Source organism: Macadamia integrifolia, unplaced genomic scaffold (assembly GCF_013358625.1).
Source record: "Macadamia integrifolia cultivar HAES 741 unplaced genomic scaffold, SCU_Mint_v3 scaffold664, whole genome shotgun sequence".
Taxonomy (NCBI): Eukaryota; Viridiplantae; Streptophyta; class Magnoliopsida; order Proteales; family Proteaceae; genus Macadamia; species Macadamia integrifolia.
Window position 1 is genome coordinate 313,822 of NW_024870509.1, and position 21,206 is coordinate 335,027.

The 21,206-nt window shown below is 38.0% G+C and overlaps 1 protein-coding gene across 2 annotated transcripts in view; it reads right to left on the reverse strand.

Annotated features, from left to right (window-relative positions):
* Nucleotides 1-4,647: 4,647 nt before the first annotated feature.
* LOC122069624 (ADP-ribosylation factor 1-like 2) overlaps nucleotides 4,648-21,206 on the reverse strand; it is a 29,813-nt gene continuing 13,254 nt past the window's right edge. The window contains exons 3-7 of one of the 2 annotated variants that reach the window (XM_042633682.1): nucleotides 20,501-20,616; nucleotides 19,972-20,031; nucleotides 19,824-19,889; nucleotides 5,573-5,780; nucleotides 4,648-5,092 (exon numbers count right to left, since the gene is read on the reverse strand). In XM_042633682.1, coding sequence (XP_042489616.1) covers nucleotides 5,586-5,780; nucleotides 19,824-19,889; nucleotides 19,972-20,031; nucleotides 20,501-20,616 — 437 coding nt within the window. In that variant the 3' untranslated portion in view covers nucleotides 4,648-5,092; nucleotides 5,573-5,585. The remainder of the gene's footprint in view (nucleotides 5,093-5,572; nucleotides 5,781-19,823; nucleotides 19,890-19,971; nucleotides 20,032-20,500; nucleotides 20,617-21,206) is intronic. The other variant, XM_042633683.1, reaches the window with a different exon arrangement.

Consider the following 21,206-nt stretch of genomic DNA (forward strand, 5'->3'; position numbering starts at 1 on the left):
CATACGAACAGATTTGGGAGCACAATCTTCACAACTTAGAACAATAATGCAAGAGTCACAAGCACAGGCTGGGAAGTTGTCATTATTAGTAGTGCTGGAGACAGAATGCTTAGAGGTTTGGACATGATTTAGTTTGTATTCTTGTTCATCTAAGGATGAAGAAGAGGTTTCTTGAAGGAGAGCAAAAATTTAAGATTTGTCTTGTTCAAAAATTTGTAAAGAATTAATTCTTTTTTAAACTCGACAATATTTGGCGATGTGGCCAGGTTTGCCACATCTAAAACACCCTTGGGAAGTCTAGTCTGGTTTAGAATTTTTAGGTGCCTTGAAGGTATTTTTATACTTGGTATGTTTTGATTTAGAAGGGGACTTTTGGTAAAACTCAGGAGTAGCAAACAGTTTGCGTGAGGCATATTTTTAGATTTGTAAAAGTCTTTGTAGAATTTACGAGAGGATATGTATTTATGTTTTGTTGGAGGTTTAAGAGGAGCAAAGCCGAATTGTTCACAAAATCCTCCTAATTCGCGTTTGTAGAATTTATTTTCTTTGTTAATTTGTTTTCTTAATCTAATATCAGTATAGAGGGCTAAGCCTTCTTCATAAATTAGATTAATAATTTGGTCGTAAGTCATTTGATCATACGGGATAATCCCATCATTTTCCTTACGAAGACGTTGTTTGATTTTTTCAGAAAATAAAGTTGGAAGACCTGTAAGAAATTTTTCTTTCCAACAGGGAAGGTCTGCGTCAGGTCTGGTTAAGACTTTGGTCAGGAAGGTATCTTTGTACCATTTGAAGTCGTGTAATTTCTTACACCTAAGGTTTGATAATTGTTCGGCTGTTCAATCTTTGAGACGAGAAGGGTTACCTAAAAAGTAATTTGCTACGCTAAAAATAAGACTATTAACAACATTCTCTATAGGCATTCCTTCAACATCAAGGAGGGGATCACCCTCAGGGGTGGTTTGGACTACCATTAATATTTCAGTTTTTTTGTCGTCAGTCAAGACATAATCCCACCATCCTTTTAGCTGATCGATAAAGCCAGAAATAAGCAAGGTAGCCACAGCACTATCAACCATATTCTTGATACGATGTGCGTTGCTAACCATGGTCATTTCTTGTAATTTGTTCATGAGATTATGTTCAGACAGACCATCTATGTTCCATTCATAGATGATACCACTTCGGTAAGAGGCTTGAGGATCAGTTCCCCTAGCTTCAATTTGAAGGTCAGGGAAGACCGGGTGTTGGGTTGAATTTTGACCAATTTGATTTATTTAAGGAAGGACGGGAAACTCATAGTCGGAACTGGATGAAGAGTCAGAAGAGTATCCTTCAAGAGTGAGAACTACTTGGTTGGCAAATTCTATAGTTTCTTGGTTTTGCGTTAGTGTCTCTGAGGCGGATAAAGTTGTGAGACGATGGTTGATTTAATCAAGTAAAAAGGACTTGTTAAGTTCTTGTTGTTGTGTTTGTGGAATGTTGTAGGGTTTAAAAAGAGGGGGGTACCAGGAGGAATAGTGGCCGGGGCTAAGGATGAAGAGGTCACAGTTTTTGGTTAGACAAGGCACTCAACTTGAGAGAGTTGATCACCTATGGTTTGAAGACTTAAATTTGTAAAATTTAATTGTTCAATTTGTTTTCTATTTGGGTCATCTTGTTTAGCTACTTTGAATGGATAAGCAATTAAATCTGTATTTTTGAAGGTATATTTGATGCTTTCCACTGGGGGATGGATAGCTGTGGTAGTTGGACTGGTGCTAAGGGTCCAAGATTTGTGAGTAGCATTTTGGGTAGAGATTTGGTTGTGCCAGGGGTAATCTATGTTGTTATCCTGGGCATAAATACCAAAATAAGTAAAAAAGAAAACATTTATTTGAAGATTTATCATAAAATCATACCAATTTGTTCTAATTTGGGCTTGTTCTTCAAGATTAAAGGTTTTGAAAAACCAATCACGTTTTTTTTTATTTTTTAGTGATTCAAAGTCTATTCGAAGTAAGTGTTTGTCAATTTGATATTTATCATTGATTTGAAGCATATAGACACCAGGGTCACGTTGGGGCGGAGCCACTTCTGACTGGGTCAGAGATTGAGGATGATTTTGGTCAGATTGGGTTGACTCAGGAACAGAGGATGAAGTCTCATAGGTTCCATGAACAACATGTTGACCAGAATTTAATCCAGAAAGGTTTGGAATAGGAGGACTTCTGAGGGGAGGACTCCAAGGGAAAGAATTGGAAGAGGTCAAAGCATCAGAGCACGATCTTCGAGAACTTTGATAGGTAGAAGGGGGTATTTGTCAGTTAAAACGCAGGGTAACTAGTCCATCTATGTCTTAGGAAATAGATTGGATGTTGGTGTTCGAAATTTGAGGTGGAATAACAGTCGTTTGCAGCTGCCACTCAGCAGAGAAAGAGATGTCTTTTCATTGGACTAATTTTGGATAAACAATTTGACCTTGGATACTAACAGTTTCAAGGTAAAGGGTTGAGCCTTTAGGAGAGCTTTTGAGGGCTCGGGGTTTGACGGTTTGATATAGTGAATGATAGAAATGGGAATAGACCCATGCATCATCTTGTATCCATGGGTTTTGAGAATTATTTTGAGGGAATGAAGGATATTTGGGTCTTCTAAAGCTATAGACATGTTTGGATAAACATTGAAATGGACATGTCCATAGCAGAGACTAGTCTCAATGGCTCCTAAGAGGGAATCATTGAATTCAAGAATCATTGATCACAAAGGGCTAATAAGAGGGATGTGTTAAGGCCTTCGCGGTGGAGAGGTTTGATGGCCACCTAGACGAGGCCAACATGGACATAATTGAATTTGTGTTTATGGTAGAGGTCTTGTAGGGATCTTGGGTCAAAAAGGGTGATTTCTTTTGTTTCAGGAGTGAAATTTATAGTTTATTCAACAATTTTGATAGTTTCGAAATGGGTATGCCAGTCATTTTGATACACTTATCTTTGTGAGATTTTTGGCATGTCCCAATTTTGAAGTCTTTTGTCAAGGTCAATTATTTGTTCATCGTAATTGAGCACATTAGAACTTGTGCGCGCTTCTCCTACCGATCTCATCGACATGGAGCGGGATAGACGATTCATGGTTTGATATAACTTAAACTTTGGGTAGTCTCCTAGATCTAGTTATGCGAAGGGGTATTTCCAACATAAGTTGGGCACAAACGTGGTCTTACACTCTTCTGCCACTCCTCTCAACAGTCTAAAGGCATATACCACAGACAAAAACAAGAAATAAGCGAGTATGCAAAAAAAAGAGAAATCTGCAAAACAAAAAACAATTCACCACCAACTTGGCTCTGATACCATATAACAGGTATATATAAGGTATACCATATAACAGGTGTGTATATATATATATATATATAAGGTGAGCAATGACTACACACTCCTTTTTACTCTCTAGTTCTCTCAGCCTCCGCGAGGTTACATATCTGTGAGGAAAAGAAGGAAGAAAATGAATTTTTTTTTGGGGGGGGGGGTGGTTGGTGGGGGAGGGGGGAGTGCCTTGTTCTTCAATTACAAATTGTAGCATACGTGACTTGTTATTTTTGTCCAAGAAAGCTAAGGAATGTGACATTTCTTATTGTTTTTGTCATTGCAAGTATTGAGGTGAAACTGTTATTGCTCTTATAATTCCACTTTATCATTTTGTGAGATATTTTGTTATTCAAGAGTGAGTTATTGCTCTTGATGTTTATTGATAGCCTCTAGTTTATCTAGAAAAGAACTTCGTAATTTCATTTTCTACATAATAGAAATTTGATCTGTGGACTAAATCCCGTGGTTTTACCTTTCTCATTGGAAGGCCTCATTGGATTTTTTTTTTTTTTTCCAACAATACGTACATCATCATCATCCCCAAACCAACTGCATTGGCAAATTGAACCCATTGAGATGTCTTCCTACCAAAACCCAGAGAGTTGAACAGTTTCATTTAAACTAATTCTAACAAAAAGTTCACCCAAGTTTTGAAAACTGCGGAGACATCATGGAGATCAAGGACAGAACGTTTCTGACGCAATGGCCAGCCTTGTTGAAGAAAGAATGACTAATTCGGGAGTACCGAGCACCCGACCCAATTGTAAGAGCGGCGCTATACCAACTGAGCTATATCCCCAAGGCAAGCATCATGGAGATCAAGGACAGAACGTTTCCGACGCAATGGCCAGCCTTGTTGAAGAAAGAATGACTAATTCGGGAGTCCTGAGCACCCGACCCAATTGTAAGAGCGGCGCTATACCAACTGAGCTATATCCCCAAGGCAAGTAGAGAATACATGAAAAAGTCAGATGCTTCTTCTAATCTAAAGAGTCAAATGCTTCTTCTAATCTTTTCCTTGGCGCAGCTGGGCCATCCTAGACTTGAACCAGAGACCTCACCCATGAAGTAAATCTTCAGACCTATGATCCAACCAATCAGGTCCATTTTACATTCCACAGGCAAGGACAATGTGGAAGTCGTATTAACATCCACACTAAAAACTTACAAGGGGGAATCTGTAACAAAAGCCCCATCCACTGATTTCCCCCAAGCCCAATCAATGTTATCCAATTGGTAGGCCCCACATTTCTATAATTTTTACCCACCAAAGAAAAATCAGTTTTAAGAATAAAAATGAAAGGCCAACAAGACTATGCTCATATAAGCTCACAAGCTTCTCAAGTAAAATTACAGAATCAAAGTAAAACATCATCCTTTTTTTTTTTTTTTTTTTTTTTTTTTTTGGGGTGGGGGGCAATCATTTTTCAGCGCTTAATGCTCTCCTGCTAAAAATAGAAAATCTGAATACAAGATGTAGTTATGCTTATAAAGGACAAATATGGGTGAGTGTTTTCTTTTAAATTTAAAAATAATAACAAGGGGATAAAAGTAATACAACAATAAGGGAGGATTTTACATGGCTGGTGTATTATCTATGGCACATGGCAGTTCAGTTGATGCTCAAACTTTGTGGACACATCCATGTCAATCTTCTACCTTGTATCAAGTTCCAGCCCAATTGAAGTTCAACATTTAAAGGCATGATACCGTTGAGAAGTCAGTTTTCTTGAAGCATCCATCTGTTTGAAATAAAGGGAAAAGGAATGTAATTAAAACAAGGGTAAATGAAAATTTTTATCATCATTATCAACAATAATTGTCCAGCAAGGGATAATTACATTTAAACAACCTATATCAATGGTCCATGTAGCAAGACGATGTGCCAATTCTGACCATTGAATAGATAGGTCTAGGTTTAGACAAGCCATGTGCCAAATTTGAAAACCTAATTCAGTTAAATACGCTCATGTGTATTGGCATGCATCAATATTTTAAACTGCCCATGTAATACCCCCTATGGAATGGCATACTCTCCCGTGCATGTCCATGCACCCTCTTGGTGGCACAATAAACATTTTTGCTAGTCCCCCATTTTTTTTCCACTTGGTAAACCCCATTTAGACATGTGGGCAACAGACCTTGTTTTCACCTGTTCACAAAACTTCAGCTCCATCTGACTCACTACGTGGTAAATCTAGGTGGATAATAGAAGAGCAAACCTGGGCGGGTTGATTAAAAAGAGGAGGTGCCCGCAGAAGTGGTGCGTCCAGTGGCTTTTAACTCTTTAAGAGTACTCGCTAACCAGTCCAAACCCTCATAAAGGCCATCTCCTTTAAGAGCGCAAGTCCCCTGTATGTGCCATATTCTGTTCTTCAGATCATACAGACCTAGCCCTTCACACACCTCCATAGGAGTCATTGCCCCTCTCTGCACAGGAAACAGGGATACAAGAGAAGATTAAAATATGTATATCCTATTGCATTATAGAACACATCAAATTTTATGCCATTTGACAAAAATATGGTTATTAATGTTATGCATATGCTGCATACATCATGCATTTCATTGATGCATGTAAACTAAAAAGGATAACGTGTATGTATGTAAGACCAACTCCGGGAATAGAAAATCGGTTACTGACGATTAACATTTAGTAATTGAATAAAGCCAAGTTGTGCACATTTCAGATTCCACTACCCCAAGTATTCACGCGAGGACACTTCTTAGATTTCTTTCTTTGTTCTCTCTTTCCATACTTGTTTGACATAAAGTAATATCATACCATACATAATGATTATTTTCTTCACAATAGAAAATTGTAGTTGAGAAAGGTAAGATTTTTACAGACATACTGCTGCCAAATAATAATATAAGAAAATGCATCAGACCCCAACCTACAAAGATGCAAAATTGGATTTGGGACAGGCTGCCTAAAATGGGAATGGCTGCACTACAAGGATCATTCCAGTACACAATACTCGTGCATAGTCATATATATGTTGGAAGTGAATCTAGAAGAACTATAAGTCTGTAACAGATAGAATTATAAAGAATACTGAACAAATTATTAGGAGCTGAGTTCAGCATTTTGAACACAATTCATGACAAGGATTGTGAATCCCAGGCAACACATAGAAGCCAATTCAAAGAATGTATGGAGAAAGATAAACATTTCTTTGGATCAAGCAAGAAACATCATAATCCTATAAGCCATCGAATAGTAATGGTTAATCAGAATACTGTTTTCTTTAGGTAATAATCAACAACTTGACCAAAAATATAAGCAGATGATTAGTAAGGTGACCCATTTGCTAGTATAATTGAAGGAATTGCTATCCTTCCCAAACCATCTAACTGCATGAGAAATTCTATTGGTTTAAATTTGGAAATAAAGGGAGGTCTCTGGGGATAACTGCCTTTTTAAAAGCATTCTTAAGAAGATATAGATAAAATTTTATTGAACCATCTTCTGAATGACTTCCCTCAAATCAAATATTGAATTGCCGATGCCCCCTTGCCTAGTGGTTGTGGCATCCCCTCTCCTGGCATCAGGATAAGGCTTCAACCTTGATGTTCTAAAACTGTCTTTGAATTCCTCAGGGAAACAAAAATGCTCGAGACTATTAATCTGCCAGGGGATAAATAAATAATATCTCTGTGACAAGAGTCTACGAATGTATATTTTTAGTCACCATCAATCAGTATAACCCTCTTTGTCGATATGGATAGGAAAAAAAGTCCAGCCATTTAACATCCCAAGTGAGGAAATCCAAGTTGTGCATCTTGGCATTAACAACCTAGAATAAGCATCCAATCAAGTTCGTGTAGAAAGCCTTTGACATTAAGGATGCCTCTGAAACATGAGAAGCATTATTTCAAATGTTTTATCACAAGGACTTACAAAATGTTCCACAATGTCATCATAAAGATCACCCCTACCACAACAAATGCTTTTCTCCAAAATATTCCTACTAGAAAAAGAAACTGTTAACAGCCATATTAGGGTAGAATGCTTGAGTGATCTAACTGATCATACAAGTCCTTTTTTTATAATAAGCAAAAGAGTCATAAAAGAACTACAACTTACAACCCAATTACAACTATAACCCCCATCCTGCCACCACACTGGGGTCGGTGGAAGAGGGAAAGTACCTTAGTGCCTCTACGGAAACACTTAAATATATATATATTCTAACACTCCCCCTCAAGTTAGTGCATATATATCATACATGCCCAACTTGACTAAACAAGGATGAAACACCTTCCTGACTAACCCTTTAGAGAACGCATCAGCTAACTAATTGATCACAAGACTTCACAAAGGGAATACTAATTAAACCAACATCCAACTTTTCTTTGATGAAGTGTCAGTCAATCTCAACATGTTTGTATAGGGACCAATGTCCTCAGCACTTGAAGGGTGTTAGTATGCAAAGTGATCAAGCTCATACCACAGAATGTGAAGTTCAGCATAGTACTTGGATACAGATAGATCATGCTGAGTAATGTTACGAACCATCTTGCGAAGATCAAATACCTGAGCATCAATGCCTATCTGTTCATATATTTCCGTGGCAGCAGCGCAAATCTAAGCAGTAGTTTCTAACAAGAAGAACCCTCTAGAAATAGACTGATGAATAGACTTGATCAAGAAAGACATTACTAGAAAGTCATTAGTAATCCATTTGTCCTGGGTAGTACCTTCTGCAGAGGGTTTCTTTGATTTGCCTGTGATATGTCCAGTGAGACCTCTGCTAGCAATGGTAAGAGAAGTAGATCTAGACCACATGAGACAATTAGTTCCCTCCAATTTCACAGAGCTAGGACCAAAAGGCATGTATACATTGCGACCTTGCCATTAGATTCTAAGGTTGCAGTTATTTACTTCAAACATGATGGCACCAAGGAGAAATTGACAATGAATAGGAGAAATATCAAAACTTCAAAATCATCCATAAGAAAGAGCCCAGGCTTGGATCGAATTACCCTATAGGAGTAATGAGGCACTCCTCCAAATATTGTTTGATTCTGATGAAGAACTAGTTAGATATGAAAATTAGAGTTTGGGAGAAAACCCTAGATTTTCAAGAAGATGAGGATCACACACAACCTTGGCAGATGGGGCCACATGGTGGTCGATCTCCTCTGTAGGGTCAGGAAGGTCTCTTCCAAATATCACCTGATTCTGAAGGAGGGAACTCAAAAATCGATGGGATCAGTGTTTTAGGACAAAACCTGAAATCGCATATGGGTATGGTCTTCAATCCTGTAAGCAATGATGGATACTTCTTCAAGGTGCAATGCTTGATCTTCAAGAGGAGGTTTGATCTTAACAAAAGAAATAATCAAACCGTAAGAAGGGAAGAATCAAGAATCACAGGGTAGGGAAAAAGCGCTCCACTTGCTCACTCACAAAGTTTTAGGGTTTAGAACATTGAGGTAATGTGTAAGACATCAACTAGATTCATATGATTCACCTCATTAGTGCTACTCTATAGGGAATTAGGGAGACAAAGGAAGAGAAGAAGGTGGAGGTTGAGATGGAGGCTTGCGATTTGGGAGGAAGAGAAAGGGAAGGCTGAAAAAACCTAGATTAGAAAAGTGGTTCTAATACCATGTTAACAACCAAATTAGGGTAGAATGCTTGAGTGATCGAATTGATAACACATGTCCTTTTTTAATAGTAAGCAAAAGATAGCCATAAAAGAGCTACAAGGTATAACCCAATTACAACTATAACCCCCATCCAGCCGCCCCACTCTAAATAGGGTCGATGGAAGGGGGTAACTACCCTAGTGCCCCTACGACAAACTTAAATATATATTCTAACAAAAACCAATCACATTAATTACCCAACTCAGATAAACCTTATAAAATAACCAACACTACTACAGCTACAACAACCATAACCTTATCCCAACTAAATGGGGTCGGTTATATGGATCCGATATAGAAATTAGAAAATAAAAAAGCCCAAAAGAGAGATTAAAATAAATAAAAATTGAGATAAGAGAAGAAAGTAACGCAGTAGAGAAAGACACATCATTGGAACATCCCCTGTAAGGGGTCGAGAACAAAGTCCTTGTCCTCCGCAAAACTCTATCCGAAGCCATACTAGGATCGAGCCCTACCTTATGCATATTTTTCCAAACCACTTCGTCAATAGTCATCTTAGGCCTACTCCAACCTTTTCTGGCTCCCTCCAAATGAATCTAGTTACTCTTCCTTACTAAGAAATCCATAGGTCTCCGTTGAACATGGACATACCACCTCAACCGACTCTCACAGAGCTTGTCCTAGATTGGTGCAACCCACAAATCTTTTCTAATACAATTATTCCTTACCCTATCTCTCCTGGTCTTGCTACACAGCCCTCTCAACATTATCATCTCCACTACACTCAATTTATTCAAAGTATTCTTCTTGACTGCCCAAAACTCTACTCCATACGTCATAGCTGGTCGTGTAACTATCCTGTAAAATTTTCCATTGAATTTAATAGGCACTCTTTTGTCATATAGCACTCCTGATGCACCTCGCCATTTCATTCACCCCACTTTAATTATATGGGTGACATCATCCTCTATATTCCCTCTTTGTCAATAATGGACCCCAAGTATTTAAAACAGTCACTCTGCAGTAGTTCCTGTCCACCGAGTTTCACCACTCCCTCCCCTCCTGGGCACATCATATATTTAATCTTCGTTCTGCTTATCCTAAAACCTTTTGATTCCAAGCTCGATCTCCATAGCACTAGTTTAGTATTAATCCCATCCACAGTTTCATTTATCATAACAGTATCATCAACAAATAGCATACACCACGGAACTGAGTCTTGGATGTGCCTGGTTAGATCACCCATAATGAGTGCAAACAAATAAGGACTTCGAGCAGATCATTGGTGTAACCCACCTGTGATTGGGAATTCATTACATTGACCCTCTGTAGTTTTGACACTTGTCACCACTCCCTCGTACATGTCCTTAATTATATTTGCATAGTTAATCATACCCCTTCTCTTCTCTAGGACATACAAAATTAGCTCTCTCAACACCCTGTCATAGGCTTTTTCTAAGTCAATAAAGACCATATGAAGGTTTTTTTTTTTGGGCTATAAACACTTCCATTAGCCTCCTTAGGAGGTAAATAGCTTATGTTGTGGATCTCCCTGGCATAAAACCGAATTGATTCTCTGATACCTTGGTTTCCTCACTTAGGTGGGCTTCAATAACCTTTTTCCAAAGTTTCATGGTATGACTCATAAGTTTAATGCCTTTGTAGTTGTTGCAGTTATGGGCATCACCTTTGCTCTTATAAACCGGAACCACAATGCTTCTCCTCTACTCATCTGGCATAGTTTTTATACTCAAAATTTTGTTAAACAACTTGTTTAGCCAAGACACCCCCGTCCTCCTAAGCTCTTCCATACTTCAATTGGGATCTCATCCAGTCTCGAAGTTCTGCCTACATTCATCCTTCGCAGTGCCTCTTTAACCTCGAATTCACCAACCTACAGTAAATGTCCATCAGGAGTGATGGATTCATGTCTACTCCCCTCCACATTTGGGTCCAACCTATCATAGTATCACAATTTAGTAGATTACAAAAATAATCACCCCATCTCCTCATAATGTCCTCATTCCGTACAAGCACATGGTTCAAATCCCTGTTCATCCTTTCTCTTATTTTAGCTATCCTATAAATCTCTTTTTCTCCCTCCCTTATATTAAGATTTTCATACAGATCCTCATATTTCTTTTCCCTAGCTTTCCCCACAATCATCCTAGCCTCATTCCTGGCTCTCTGATATCTTACTCTATCCTCAACCTCGTTAGTCCTCTGTCAAGTCTTAAAGCAATCCTTTTTAGTCTTAATGGTGGCCTAGTCCTCGTTATTCCACCACTAGGTCTCTCTAGGAGTACACCACCCACCATTAGATAACCCTAGGACCTCTTCAGCCACATTCTTAATGCAAGTCGTCATTGCAATCCCCATCACGTTAATATTCCCTACATAGTCCTGCATGCCTTGTTCGACCACCTTATCGGTAAAAGATTTTAGGGGCACTCCATGTAGTTGCCTCCAATTTATCTTAGGGCATACCTACTTCACCTTCTTGTGTAGCATCATATTAAGGTGCAATATCCAGAACCACCAGTCGATGTTGAGCCGTTAAACTCTCTCCCAGTATAACCTTACAATCTTTACAAAGTAGTCTGTCAGATCTTCTAGTAAAAAAGAAATCAATTTGGCTTGCATGCAATCCACTCTTATAAGTAACTAAATGCTCTTCTCTCGTCTCAAAAAAGGTATTCGTGATGCAGAGGTCATATGCTATCACAAAGTCCAACACAGAGGTCTTCTCTGCATTCCTCTCCCCAACTCTACATCCTCCATGCACCTCTTCAAAGCCTCTACGATCCTCGCCTACATGGTTATTAAAGTCCCCTCCAATAATAATTCCCCTTGACTAAGACCCTACATCAATCCATCCATGTGCTCCCAGAATTGTACCTTAACCCTGTCATCAAGTCCTACTTGGGGGCATAAGCGCAAACTATGATAACCTCATCGCCAATCACCAGTTTAATGGCGAGAATCCTATCTCCGAGTCTCTTAACATCCACAGCATCATTTTTAAGGTCTTTATCAACTACTATGCCCACTCCCCCTCTCCCACTTTTATTTCTAAAGTACCATAGCTTGAAGTCATCCAAGCCATTTTTGCACTACCTTTCCATCTCGTTTCCTGAACACATGTAACATTAATCATTCTTTTCCACATAACATCTCTCAACTCCATACTTTTACCCATCAGAGATTCAATGTTCCATGATGAAAATCTAAATCTACGGTTACCCACAGTATTGTACCACAAGACATGCTATAAATGGTTAATAAGAAACTAACATAATTAATTAGAATAACCAACACTACTAATGGGGAAAAATAATATATGGCGAAAACATTAAAATTAGACAAATAAAAAATATTAGCAAATTCAGTTAGTTTTTGTTGTATAAGTTGGTTGTGTTGCATATTTTGTTAACTTGATGTAGTAACATAATAATATTACCATACATATAATGTTGATGCTCTTCATTATATTGCCTCTTCTGTTTATCATTTATCTATTCTCTAAAGCCAATCTTGGTGGAAAGAAAAAAAATAAATAAATAAATTGATTTTAAAGGTGGGTAATTGTTTGCATGATTTTATCATTCATTTGTAGTGTGTCTAGTAAGGTAAGGTACGAATGTTGCCACCTGGTGGTCAAGTGGTCGAAATAGCCTCTCAACATTCTCAGGGTAAGGCTGCATAGTTCTCGTCCCCCTTCCCTGATGTAGATAAGTCACTTAATGCTCTTATTTTATTGCAATAAGTCTTAGCTTGGGTTATGTGTGTGTTGGGCCTTTGGTCTCATAGGTTTTCTTTGTAATGTGCCACTTTAATAAGCCTAAAATATGAGTAGAAAGTAGGAAAATGAGATTTAATTCATTAGTTTAGTCAGTCTTGTTTTAAGTATGTTTTCTTTGTTATTTCAGTTTTCTAGTCAGTTTAGGTTTCCCAATTAATTAAGGATTGGGTTAGGCCTTTCCTTTTTTGCGTTTAAGTCAGTTCTGAGTCTTCTATATAAGTTTGTAAGGGGCTACAACATTGAACACGAATTTGATTGAATGAAAAAAAAAAAAAAAGCTTTATGCTAAAAAACAATGAGATGCAGTGTTGTGACAGACATCTTGGGTGAGATGCCCTAGGGAAGAGTGAGATGCACAACCCAACCTATTCCCCTACCCCAATTCTTCCCTTCATTCTCGTATTTCTATTTTGTTCATATTATTTGTCATACGATCTGATTCTTATTGAATTTACTAACAATCCTACCTAGGATTGGATCACTTGTGAACCAATCTTACATTATTTCGTATCAGAGCCTAGCCAAACCAAAGATGGAGCGACATAAATTTCGTCAAAAAATTTCTTCATACATCTTCCTTAAACGGATATAAGAATTTAATGTATTCTTTGACATCTACAACTTGATAAAGACACAATAGCTTCGATATGTTTGCTCCCAGATGAGTGATTATGTACAAATCATGGTTCAAAATCTTGCCGAAATTTCGAAAAAATTTCGCTATTTTGGTTTTTCTTTTTTTTTTAAACAAAATGAGGCACGAAATGAATAATGTAGCAAATTTCAGTCAAAATAAAGCACCAAATGAATAATGTACACTGAAATTTCGGTATTTCGCCGAAACGATACAGTCCAAGGCTTATAAATACATGATTTCGGTGAGATAGAGTCGAGCCTATCTCGGTGGTTTCGATTCCATTTGCATATTTTGAAGGAAAAGCACTCCTTCAAGCCTCTAATTAGCCACATCATCACACATTTTGACTTCCATTGGACTTCTACAAGAAGATCTACACATTCAAAGCTTAGGAAAGGTAAAGTTCTTTCTCCAAAACCATTTTTTTTTTAATAGTACATAAATACATGTTGGATGCTTGTATATTTTTTATATGTTAGACACTAGAGGCCGATCTATGACCTCACAGAGTCTAAATTTTTCCTAAAGTCTGTTGATGCATCCAAGGAAAGAAATGATGCAAACTATATTTAAAAGCTTTTGAAGGAGGTTGTGGAAGAAGTTGGGATAAAGAATGTTCAGATTGTGACTGACAATGGAAATAACTACAAGAAGGCCGGACTGAAAATGATGAACCCCAGATTCCAACTCTTTTGGACTCCTTATGCAACACATTGCATTGACCTAATGTTAAAGGATATGGGGAAACTGAAAATTGTGAAGACTCTGGTTGAAATGGCTAGGCAAGTGAGCACATTTGTCTATAATCATGGGTTTTCATTGAACCTATTGAGGGAGAAGTGCGAGGGTGACTTGGTCAAGCCCGGTCTCACAAGATTTACTACCAACTATATTGCACTCCAGAGTTTTAATTCCAAGAAAGTTGGTCTTCGATCCATGCTCGCATCTGAGGAGTTGATTGATTGGAGGGAATCAGGATCAGTTGGTGGTAGGGAGGCACAGGCAACCATTTCATCAAAGGAGTTTTGGACACAGTTGGGTGAAGTAGTTAAAATCTTGGCATCAATTATTGGCGTGTTGAAGATGGTGGATTCTGCTTTCAAATCCACCTTGCCAATCCTGTGGGCTGCTATTGCAATGATGAATGAAAATGTTTATGCTGCCAACCCACATGGAAGTAGAAAATTTGTGGATAATAGAAGACCGTTGGGAGTGCCAGCTTTCGCATCCGTTGGATAAGGCTGGTAAGCAAAGCTGAAGACATTCTTTTATGTGATATAAAAATGCATTAATGTTAACATTGAAAATAATATGTTGTCACATTTCAGCATACTATTTAAACCCTAGGTATCAGTACACCAAGAGACTTGCATTGGATCCTGACCTTTTGGAAGCAGTGAAGCAGGTGGTTGCCAAGTTGCAATCAAACCTCGATCTACAAGTCAAAGCCCATACTGAGGTTAGTTTTGTATTGCTACTACAATAGGAATCTAAATTTCAATACAATGGTTGTTAACTAGGGTCCTATTTGTAAATTTTTTATAGACGAAAGAATTCAAGGATGCATTAGGCAACTTCGGAGCTCCCGTCGCATACTCGGGTTGTACGACTACTGATCCTGGTATGAAATCCAAATTTTAGTATGTTAGTTATACAAGTGTTAAGTGTTTTAGAACATAAATAATCTCTTACACTTATTGTAATTTGTAATGCAGCTGAATGGTGGGTGTTGTATGGGGGTTCGGTGCCAGAATTGAAGAAGATTGCCATCAAAGTACTCTCCCAGACATGTTCTGCATCAGGTTATGAGAGAAATTTGAGCACATTTTCACTCATCCATTCGGAAAGGCAGAATCGATTAGGTTCACAACATTTGAATGACTTGGTATATGTACATTATAATATGAGATTGAAGATGCAGCATATACGCATGGGTATGGAGAATGATAGGGGCCAAATCGAGCTGACTGATGTTTTCTAGATTGACTCAGATGAGGAGGATCCTCTAGTGGACTGGGTAAGGGATAGAGGCGAGCCGTTGATGGATCAGCCAGGAGGTAGGCCGGACCCATATCTAGTGCAAGAGATGGCGGTTGATGTTGATTATATGGCTACAGAGGGAAGGATACATTCACAGACCCCTCAACCATTCGAGCCTACACCTGGTAGGGATGATTCAGATGAAGATGGTGATGGTAATGTTGATGGTGATGACGATGATGATGGTGATGATGGTGATGGGAGAGGGGGTGGTGATAGATTTGAAGGAGTTCAAGAGCAACATGAGCAGGCCGAGCCATAGTCGGAGCCGGTGCGATTCACTTAGGAGAGTCAGTTTTAATATGCCACATAAGATACTGATCACAATGCACACCCATCAAGTGGAGGGAGGAGTTCAGGTTACACTAGAGGGCCTCGTCGTCGATTCGGTGGAGATGGGCAGCGAGATTGTATGGATGTTGATAGTCTATCTACTTCTATTGGTGGAATGAGTTTAAGTGGAGGGGATAGTCCTCACAATGAGAGTAGAGGGAGTGGGCAATGGCATGCCCCATCATTTGCTAGAGAGAGCACCTGGTCGGAATATCATGGACGTTATGGTCAATTCACTGGGCTGGGGTATACATCTGGTTCATCCATTCCTAGCAGTAGTACTGACCATGGATCCCAGACCCAGTCACATGGTAGTGGCTTTGTGGACAGTTTATTCTCATACCCAGCCAATCTATGCATGTTGTCGGAACCATCAGTTGACAGTAGCTCAATAGTGGGTTCTTTATCTTCATACTATGGTGTTGATACGTGCCCTCGGATAGGCTACCTACAATATGTAAATAACTCAGTCTTTTGGTAGCTGTGGAGGACTATGTTCGATTCTTCTCTCAGACTATAACGTGGCATGCATTTGTGGTGCAGTCAGAGGAAAATGCACATCAACTCCATTGTACTGGGCGTGGAATCCAGCCAGGCCGTCATAGTTCTTTCCCGTAGATAGTAGTTACTTCATAGTCACTATGATTAATGTTGCATTGTTGTGTAACTAATATGCTCAGTGTTTGACTTTAGTTGTGACTTGTGAATTAAGGAGTCGCATAGTATATTACTCTAATACTCTAAATATTAGTTAATTAATGTTGATGTATGTTTGATTATGGCTTAAATGCATTATTTATTTGTTTTACTATCATATTATATCTTGTTCTAGCAATGAAGCAAGTAAAATTTTCAGAACAGTTCGACGGTTGCTGCCAAACAAAGGTGCAACTCTAAAACAATGTCATGTTCTAATATTTTTACATTTTTATGTTCTAAGCATGTTTATTAATATTAAAATAAGCTACCCACCAAGTTTCAAGTCAAAATATGGTCGTTTGACCGCCGAAACAGTCAACCGAAACAAAAAAAAATACATCTCGACGAAATTTCGGTATTTTAGTGTTTTTGAACCCACCGAAACACCAAAACGAAATGAAATCTCGAGCCTTGGTACGAATACAATGGAGAGTCCGTGAAACACAACTTCAAGCTCAAGGGCGTGAGCCTAGAACTTGGAAGGAGATGGAGTATGAGTTCGCATGCATGTACCTATCTAAGCATGAAAGAAGAATGTACTTCCCTCCACCAGATTTCCAAAAGCCACCCACAATTGACAAGAGCATGAAAGAACCATCAACCTCTATTGCATAATGCAATGCAAAAGAGCAACAACAGAAGACATCACCAACTAGTGAACCAGAGCCAGAAGTTGAGGTTAGTGTTACAGAAAATCTAGCCACTCCTACTGTCGAGGGAGAAGTAGTCATTGATGTTCCTATCAAAGAGATAAATGTGTCGAAAGCAACATAGTCACAATTGAGGACAAGGAGATCGAACCCAAGGAGAATGGTGCTTCAACATCTGTGATGACTGTGAACAGCCAGGAGGAAGATCCTAATGAGCTTGAGATTGAAATTGTAGAGGTCAAGAACACAGTGGTTGAATGCGTTTATGTAGATGATCCTATGGATACATTTGAGGTTGTTGAAGCTGAGCATGTGAAGTTCGTCATCTCATGAAAGTATCTTGAAGAACAAGCTCCTCACATTCAAAACTACATCCTTATTATCAAAGAGCTACCTGTATTTTCTATGGCTTGAAGAGGGACGTGCACCATGTTATATTCACCCTCACACTACAAAATTTGAGAACAAATTTTTTCTAAAAGAGGGAGAATTGATGCAGAAAAGTCACTCAATGGGCTTATTTTATTGCAAATAAGCCTTAGGTTGGGTTATGTGTGTGTTAGGCCTTTGGTACCATGTGTTTTCTTTGTAATGAGCCACTTTAATGGACTTAAAATATGGGGAGAAAGTAGGAAAATGGGATTTAATTCATTAGTTTAGTTAGAGTCCTGTTTTGAGTCTATTTTCTTCGTTATTTCAGTTTTCTAGTCAGTTTAGGTTACCCAATTAATTAAGGATTGGGTTAGGCCTTTCCTTTTTAGTGTTTGAGTTAATTTTGAGTCTTCTATATAAGTTTGTAAGGAGCTACAACATTGAACACGAATTTGATTGAATGATAAAAAAAAAACTTTGTGCCAAAGAACTGTGAGATGTAGTGCTTTGAGAGTCAGCTTGGGTGAGATGCCCTAGGGACGAGTGAGATGCTCGACCCAACCTATTCCTCTACCCCAATTCTTCCCTTCATTCTCTAATTTCTGTTTTGTTCATACCATCTGTCATACTATCTGATTTTTATTGAATTTACTAAAGATCCTACCTGGGATTGGATCACTTGTGAACCAATCTGACATTACTCCCACCGGGACCTCGCACATGCAAGAGCCTCGTGCATAGGTACGCCCTTTTTTTCTTCTTTTTTTTTTGTAGTGTGTTTAGTATATATATATATATATATTGACATACACTAATATACCTATCTATTGAGTTCTATTGATTTTTATCATCTAGCAACGCCTAGTGGTCAACTAGCTACCATCAATAAATCGATCTATTTATTGTTAGGTCTAAACGTCAATGAATAAAATCATAAAGACCAAAAACTGCAAGATTTAGACATCCATCTTTGTTAATAGGGAATCAAATGCTTTCTTGTTTCCAGTTACACAACTTCAAAAAGCACACTATAACAAGAAGAATGCTCTTCCAACTTCACGTGACACATAACTTGTTATTTTTTCCGTTCAAGGTTGAAATAAAAATAAGACGTGTAGGAGAAAGGCCTAACAAGTAAGTGGAATGGCTTCAGTAAGTAAATCAGTAACATGGCTCAGATCACAATAAAATACTTAGAGATGCTAGAAGTTATAAATCGTGTTCTACAGTATCATCCCCATAACATGTGTATGATAATCCCACATGCCATAATGGCAAAATTATCATAATTAATGATTTTCAATGTCAACTGGAAACAGAAACGTACAACCTCGAACATGTTATAATTTATAAGGTGATTTAACCGGTGGAAGCTTAGCTTGGGATGGCCATGTCAACCGCTTGAAAAGTTAACCAAAGATCTGCTAAATATTGCAATATGATCTAAAATTATGATACCCTTATAACTAGGAGAATACGGAATTTTTTAGCAACAAACAGCCTAAGGATTTGTGGTTTAGTAGTTAGTAGATGATATCAGTTCAATAAGCTTGAATGAATATATTCAGTCCTTATTTAACAAAACCAAAAGATATAGGACATTAGGGGAAAAAAAAGGTAGATCTAAACTGCAATTTGGAATTTTAGGTATATCTTGAAACCTAGCACATTGTAAATAGAAATCATTTTTCTTTTCTTTTTCATCCCTACAGTTGCAAAAGTCAAATCAAACTAAAACACAAGATTCCAAATTATTAAGGGATCTGCAAACTTAATTAAACGTAAGACAACATTTAGCATTTAGAAGAGAGTATATATGTGAATATATCTGAAGGCGGACCTCAGTGCAACGGTAAGGTTGCTCCACTAGATTGCAGATTCGAGTCGGAAAACAGCCTATTCGCGAAGCAGGGGTAAGGATGCGTACATTATGACCCTCCCTAGACCCCTAAGTGGCAGGAGCCTCATGCACTGGGTACGCCCTTTATACATGTGAATATATTTATTTGGATGTTAAAACCCACCCTCCCATCCACACATCACATGTGATTGATTTTCAAACCTTTCAAGCCAACATAACTGAAAAAAAAGGTGGCAAGAAAACTATAGTAGAACAACAAAAATAACAATGAGAAGCATGGATAAAAAAAATCAGGCAATCAGTGAATTATTTCGAACAAGCATGTGTACTGCATTGAGCAAGAGATTTGTACTAAGGGCATAGGCATGTGTGGAATTTGTATAACCATAGATGCATGCAAGTGGTGTAATCAAATCATCTGTGCTCGAGAATAAAACCAATAGATTTAAAAACAACAGACCATGTCCTGTTTATTTGCAAAGACCAATATCACACTATTCAACATGAAGGGATCTCTGATGATGGCCTGAAAGAAAATCAATAAGCCAGCTCAGAAATATAACCAGAACCAGAAAATCAAAATCGAAAAACTGTACAAGATATAAAACCTGAAACTCCTGTTTTGCTTTTCCAATTCTTTCTCTGTCCAAGGAATCAACAACATAAATCTGCATATATAGATCATATCAACATTAGATATAGCAGCAAACCTCCCCCCCCCCACGCAAAAAGAAAAATTAAATAAATAAATAAATCTCACCGGCAGGAAGAAAAGATATGTACTTACAAACAATCTACACATGATCATACAATCAAAATTACACACACAAATAAAGAGAATAAAAATATCAACATCACGACCATCATTCATGCAAAAGCTGCAGTCTTCACCAATATCAGAGCAGCAACTCTGGGGTATTCACAATCACTAGATAAATGTGTTGTGCAAGCTGTTTTCCCAAGAAAGTATTTCAATAGTATTACTTTGACATTGGATCACAAACACATGGGAAACACACTGAAGTTTTTCCAGACAGAGAAGTAACATTGAAGTATATACAGACAGAGAAGTAACCCAAATGGATGTGAACAGAGAGACAATATCCAGAGGATATGACTACAGAAATTTATTATTACCAGGCCATCTGTATTGTTAAAATAATGCCTCCAGAGTGGCCTCAATTTCTCCTGCCCACCTACGTCCCACACTGTGAAGATCACATTCTTATACTGAACTTTCTCGACATTAAAACCTGCATGATGGCAAAAGATGAAACAAAAAGAAATACATAAGCCACTGCAACAATGATTAATCCGCTGCATCATGAGTTTTGCGTTGCCATAATAGAGACTCTGAGCAGATCACCTAAAAGAAACAACCAAAAGATTCCAAATAAATATCTGGGCATCCAACTAAAGATCTGAAATGCCACCTTTAAAGGCCATGTATGTAACGCCTCCAAACCCACCCTATGAGTAAGGCTCGTCAACTAATCCATAAGATCATCGGTTTTAGATAGTAAACCAAAACTGAACCAAAACGCTCACAAATCCAATTAAACCACAACATACAATCATAAACAAACACAGCGGAAGACTTATATAACCTTTAAATTGAAATCAATATAAGATTCAAATGTCCAATGTCTATAGTGCTAGTGGCACCACAACTAAGTCTAAATACAACCCTTAACCAAAAAAAAAAAGACTAAATACAACCTCTTCTAATAAAAACTAACATCTCAAATTCTATGGTCATTACAACTATTCCTAATCAAGTAAATAAAAATTCAAATAAGATCATCATATTCAATCTAGCAAGCATCTCCATCAACGTGCACAG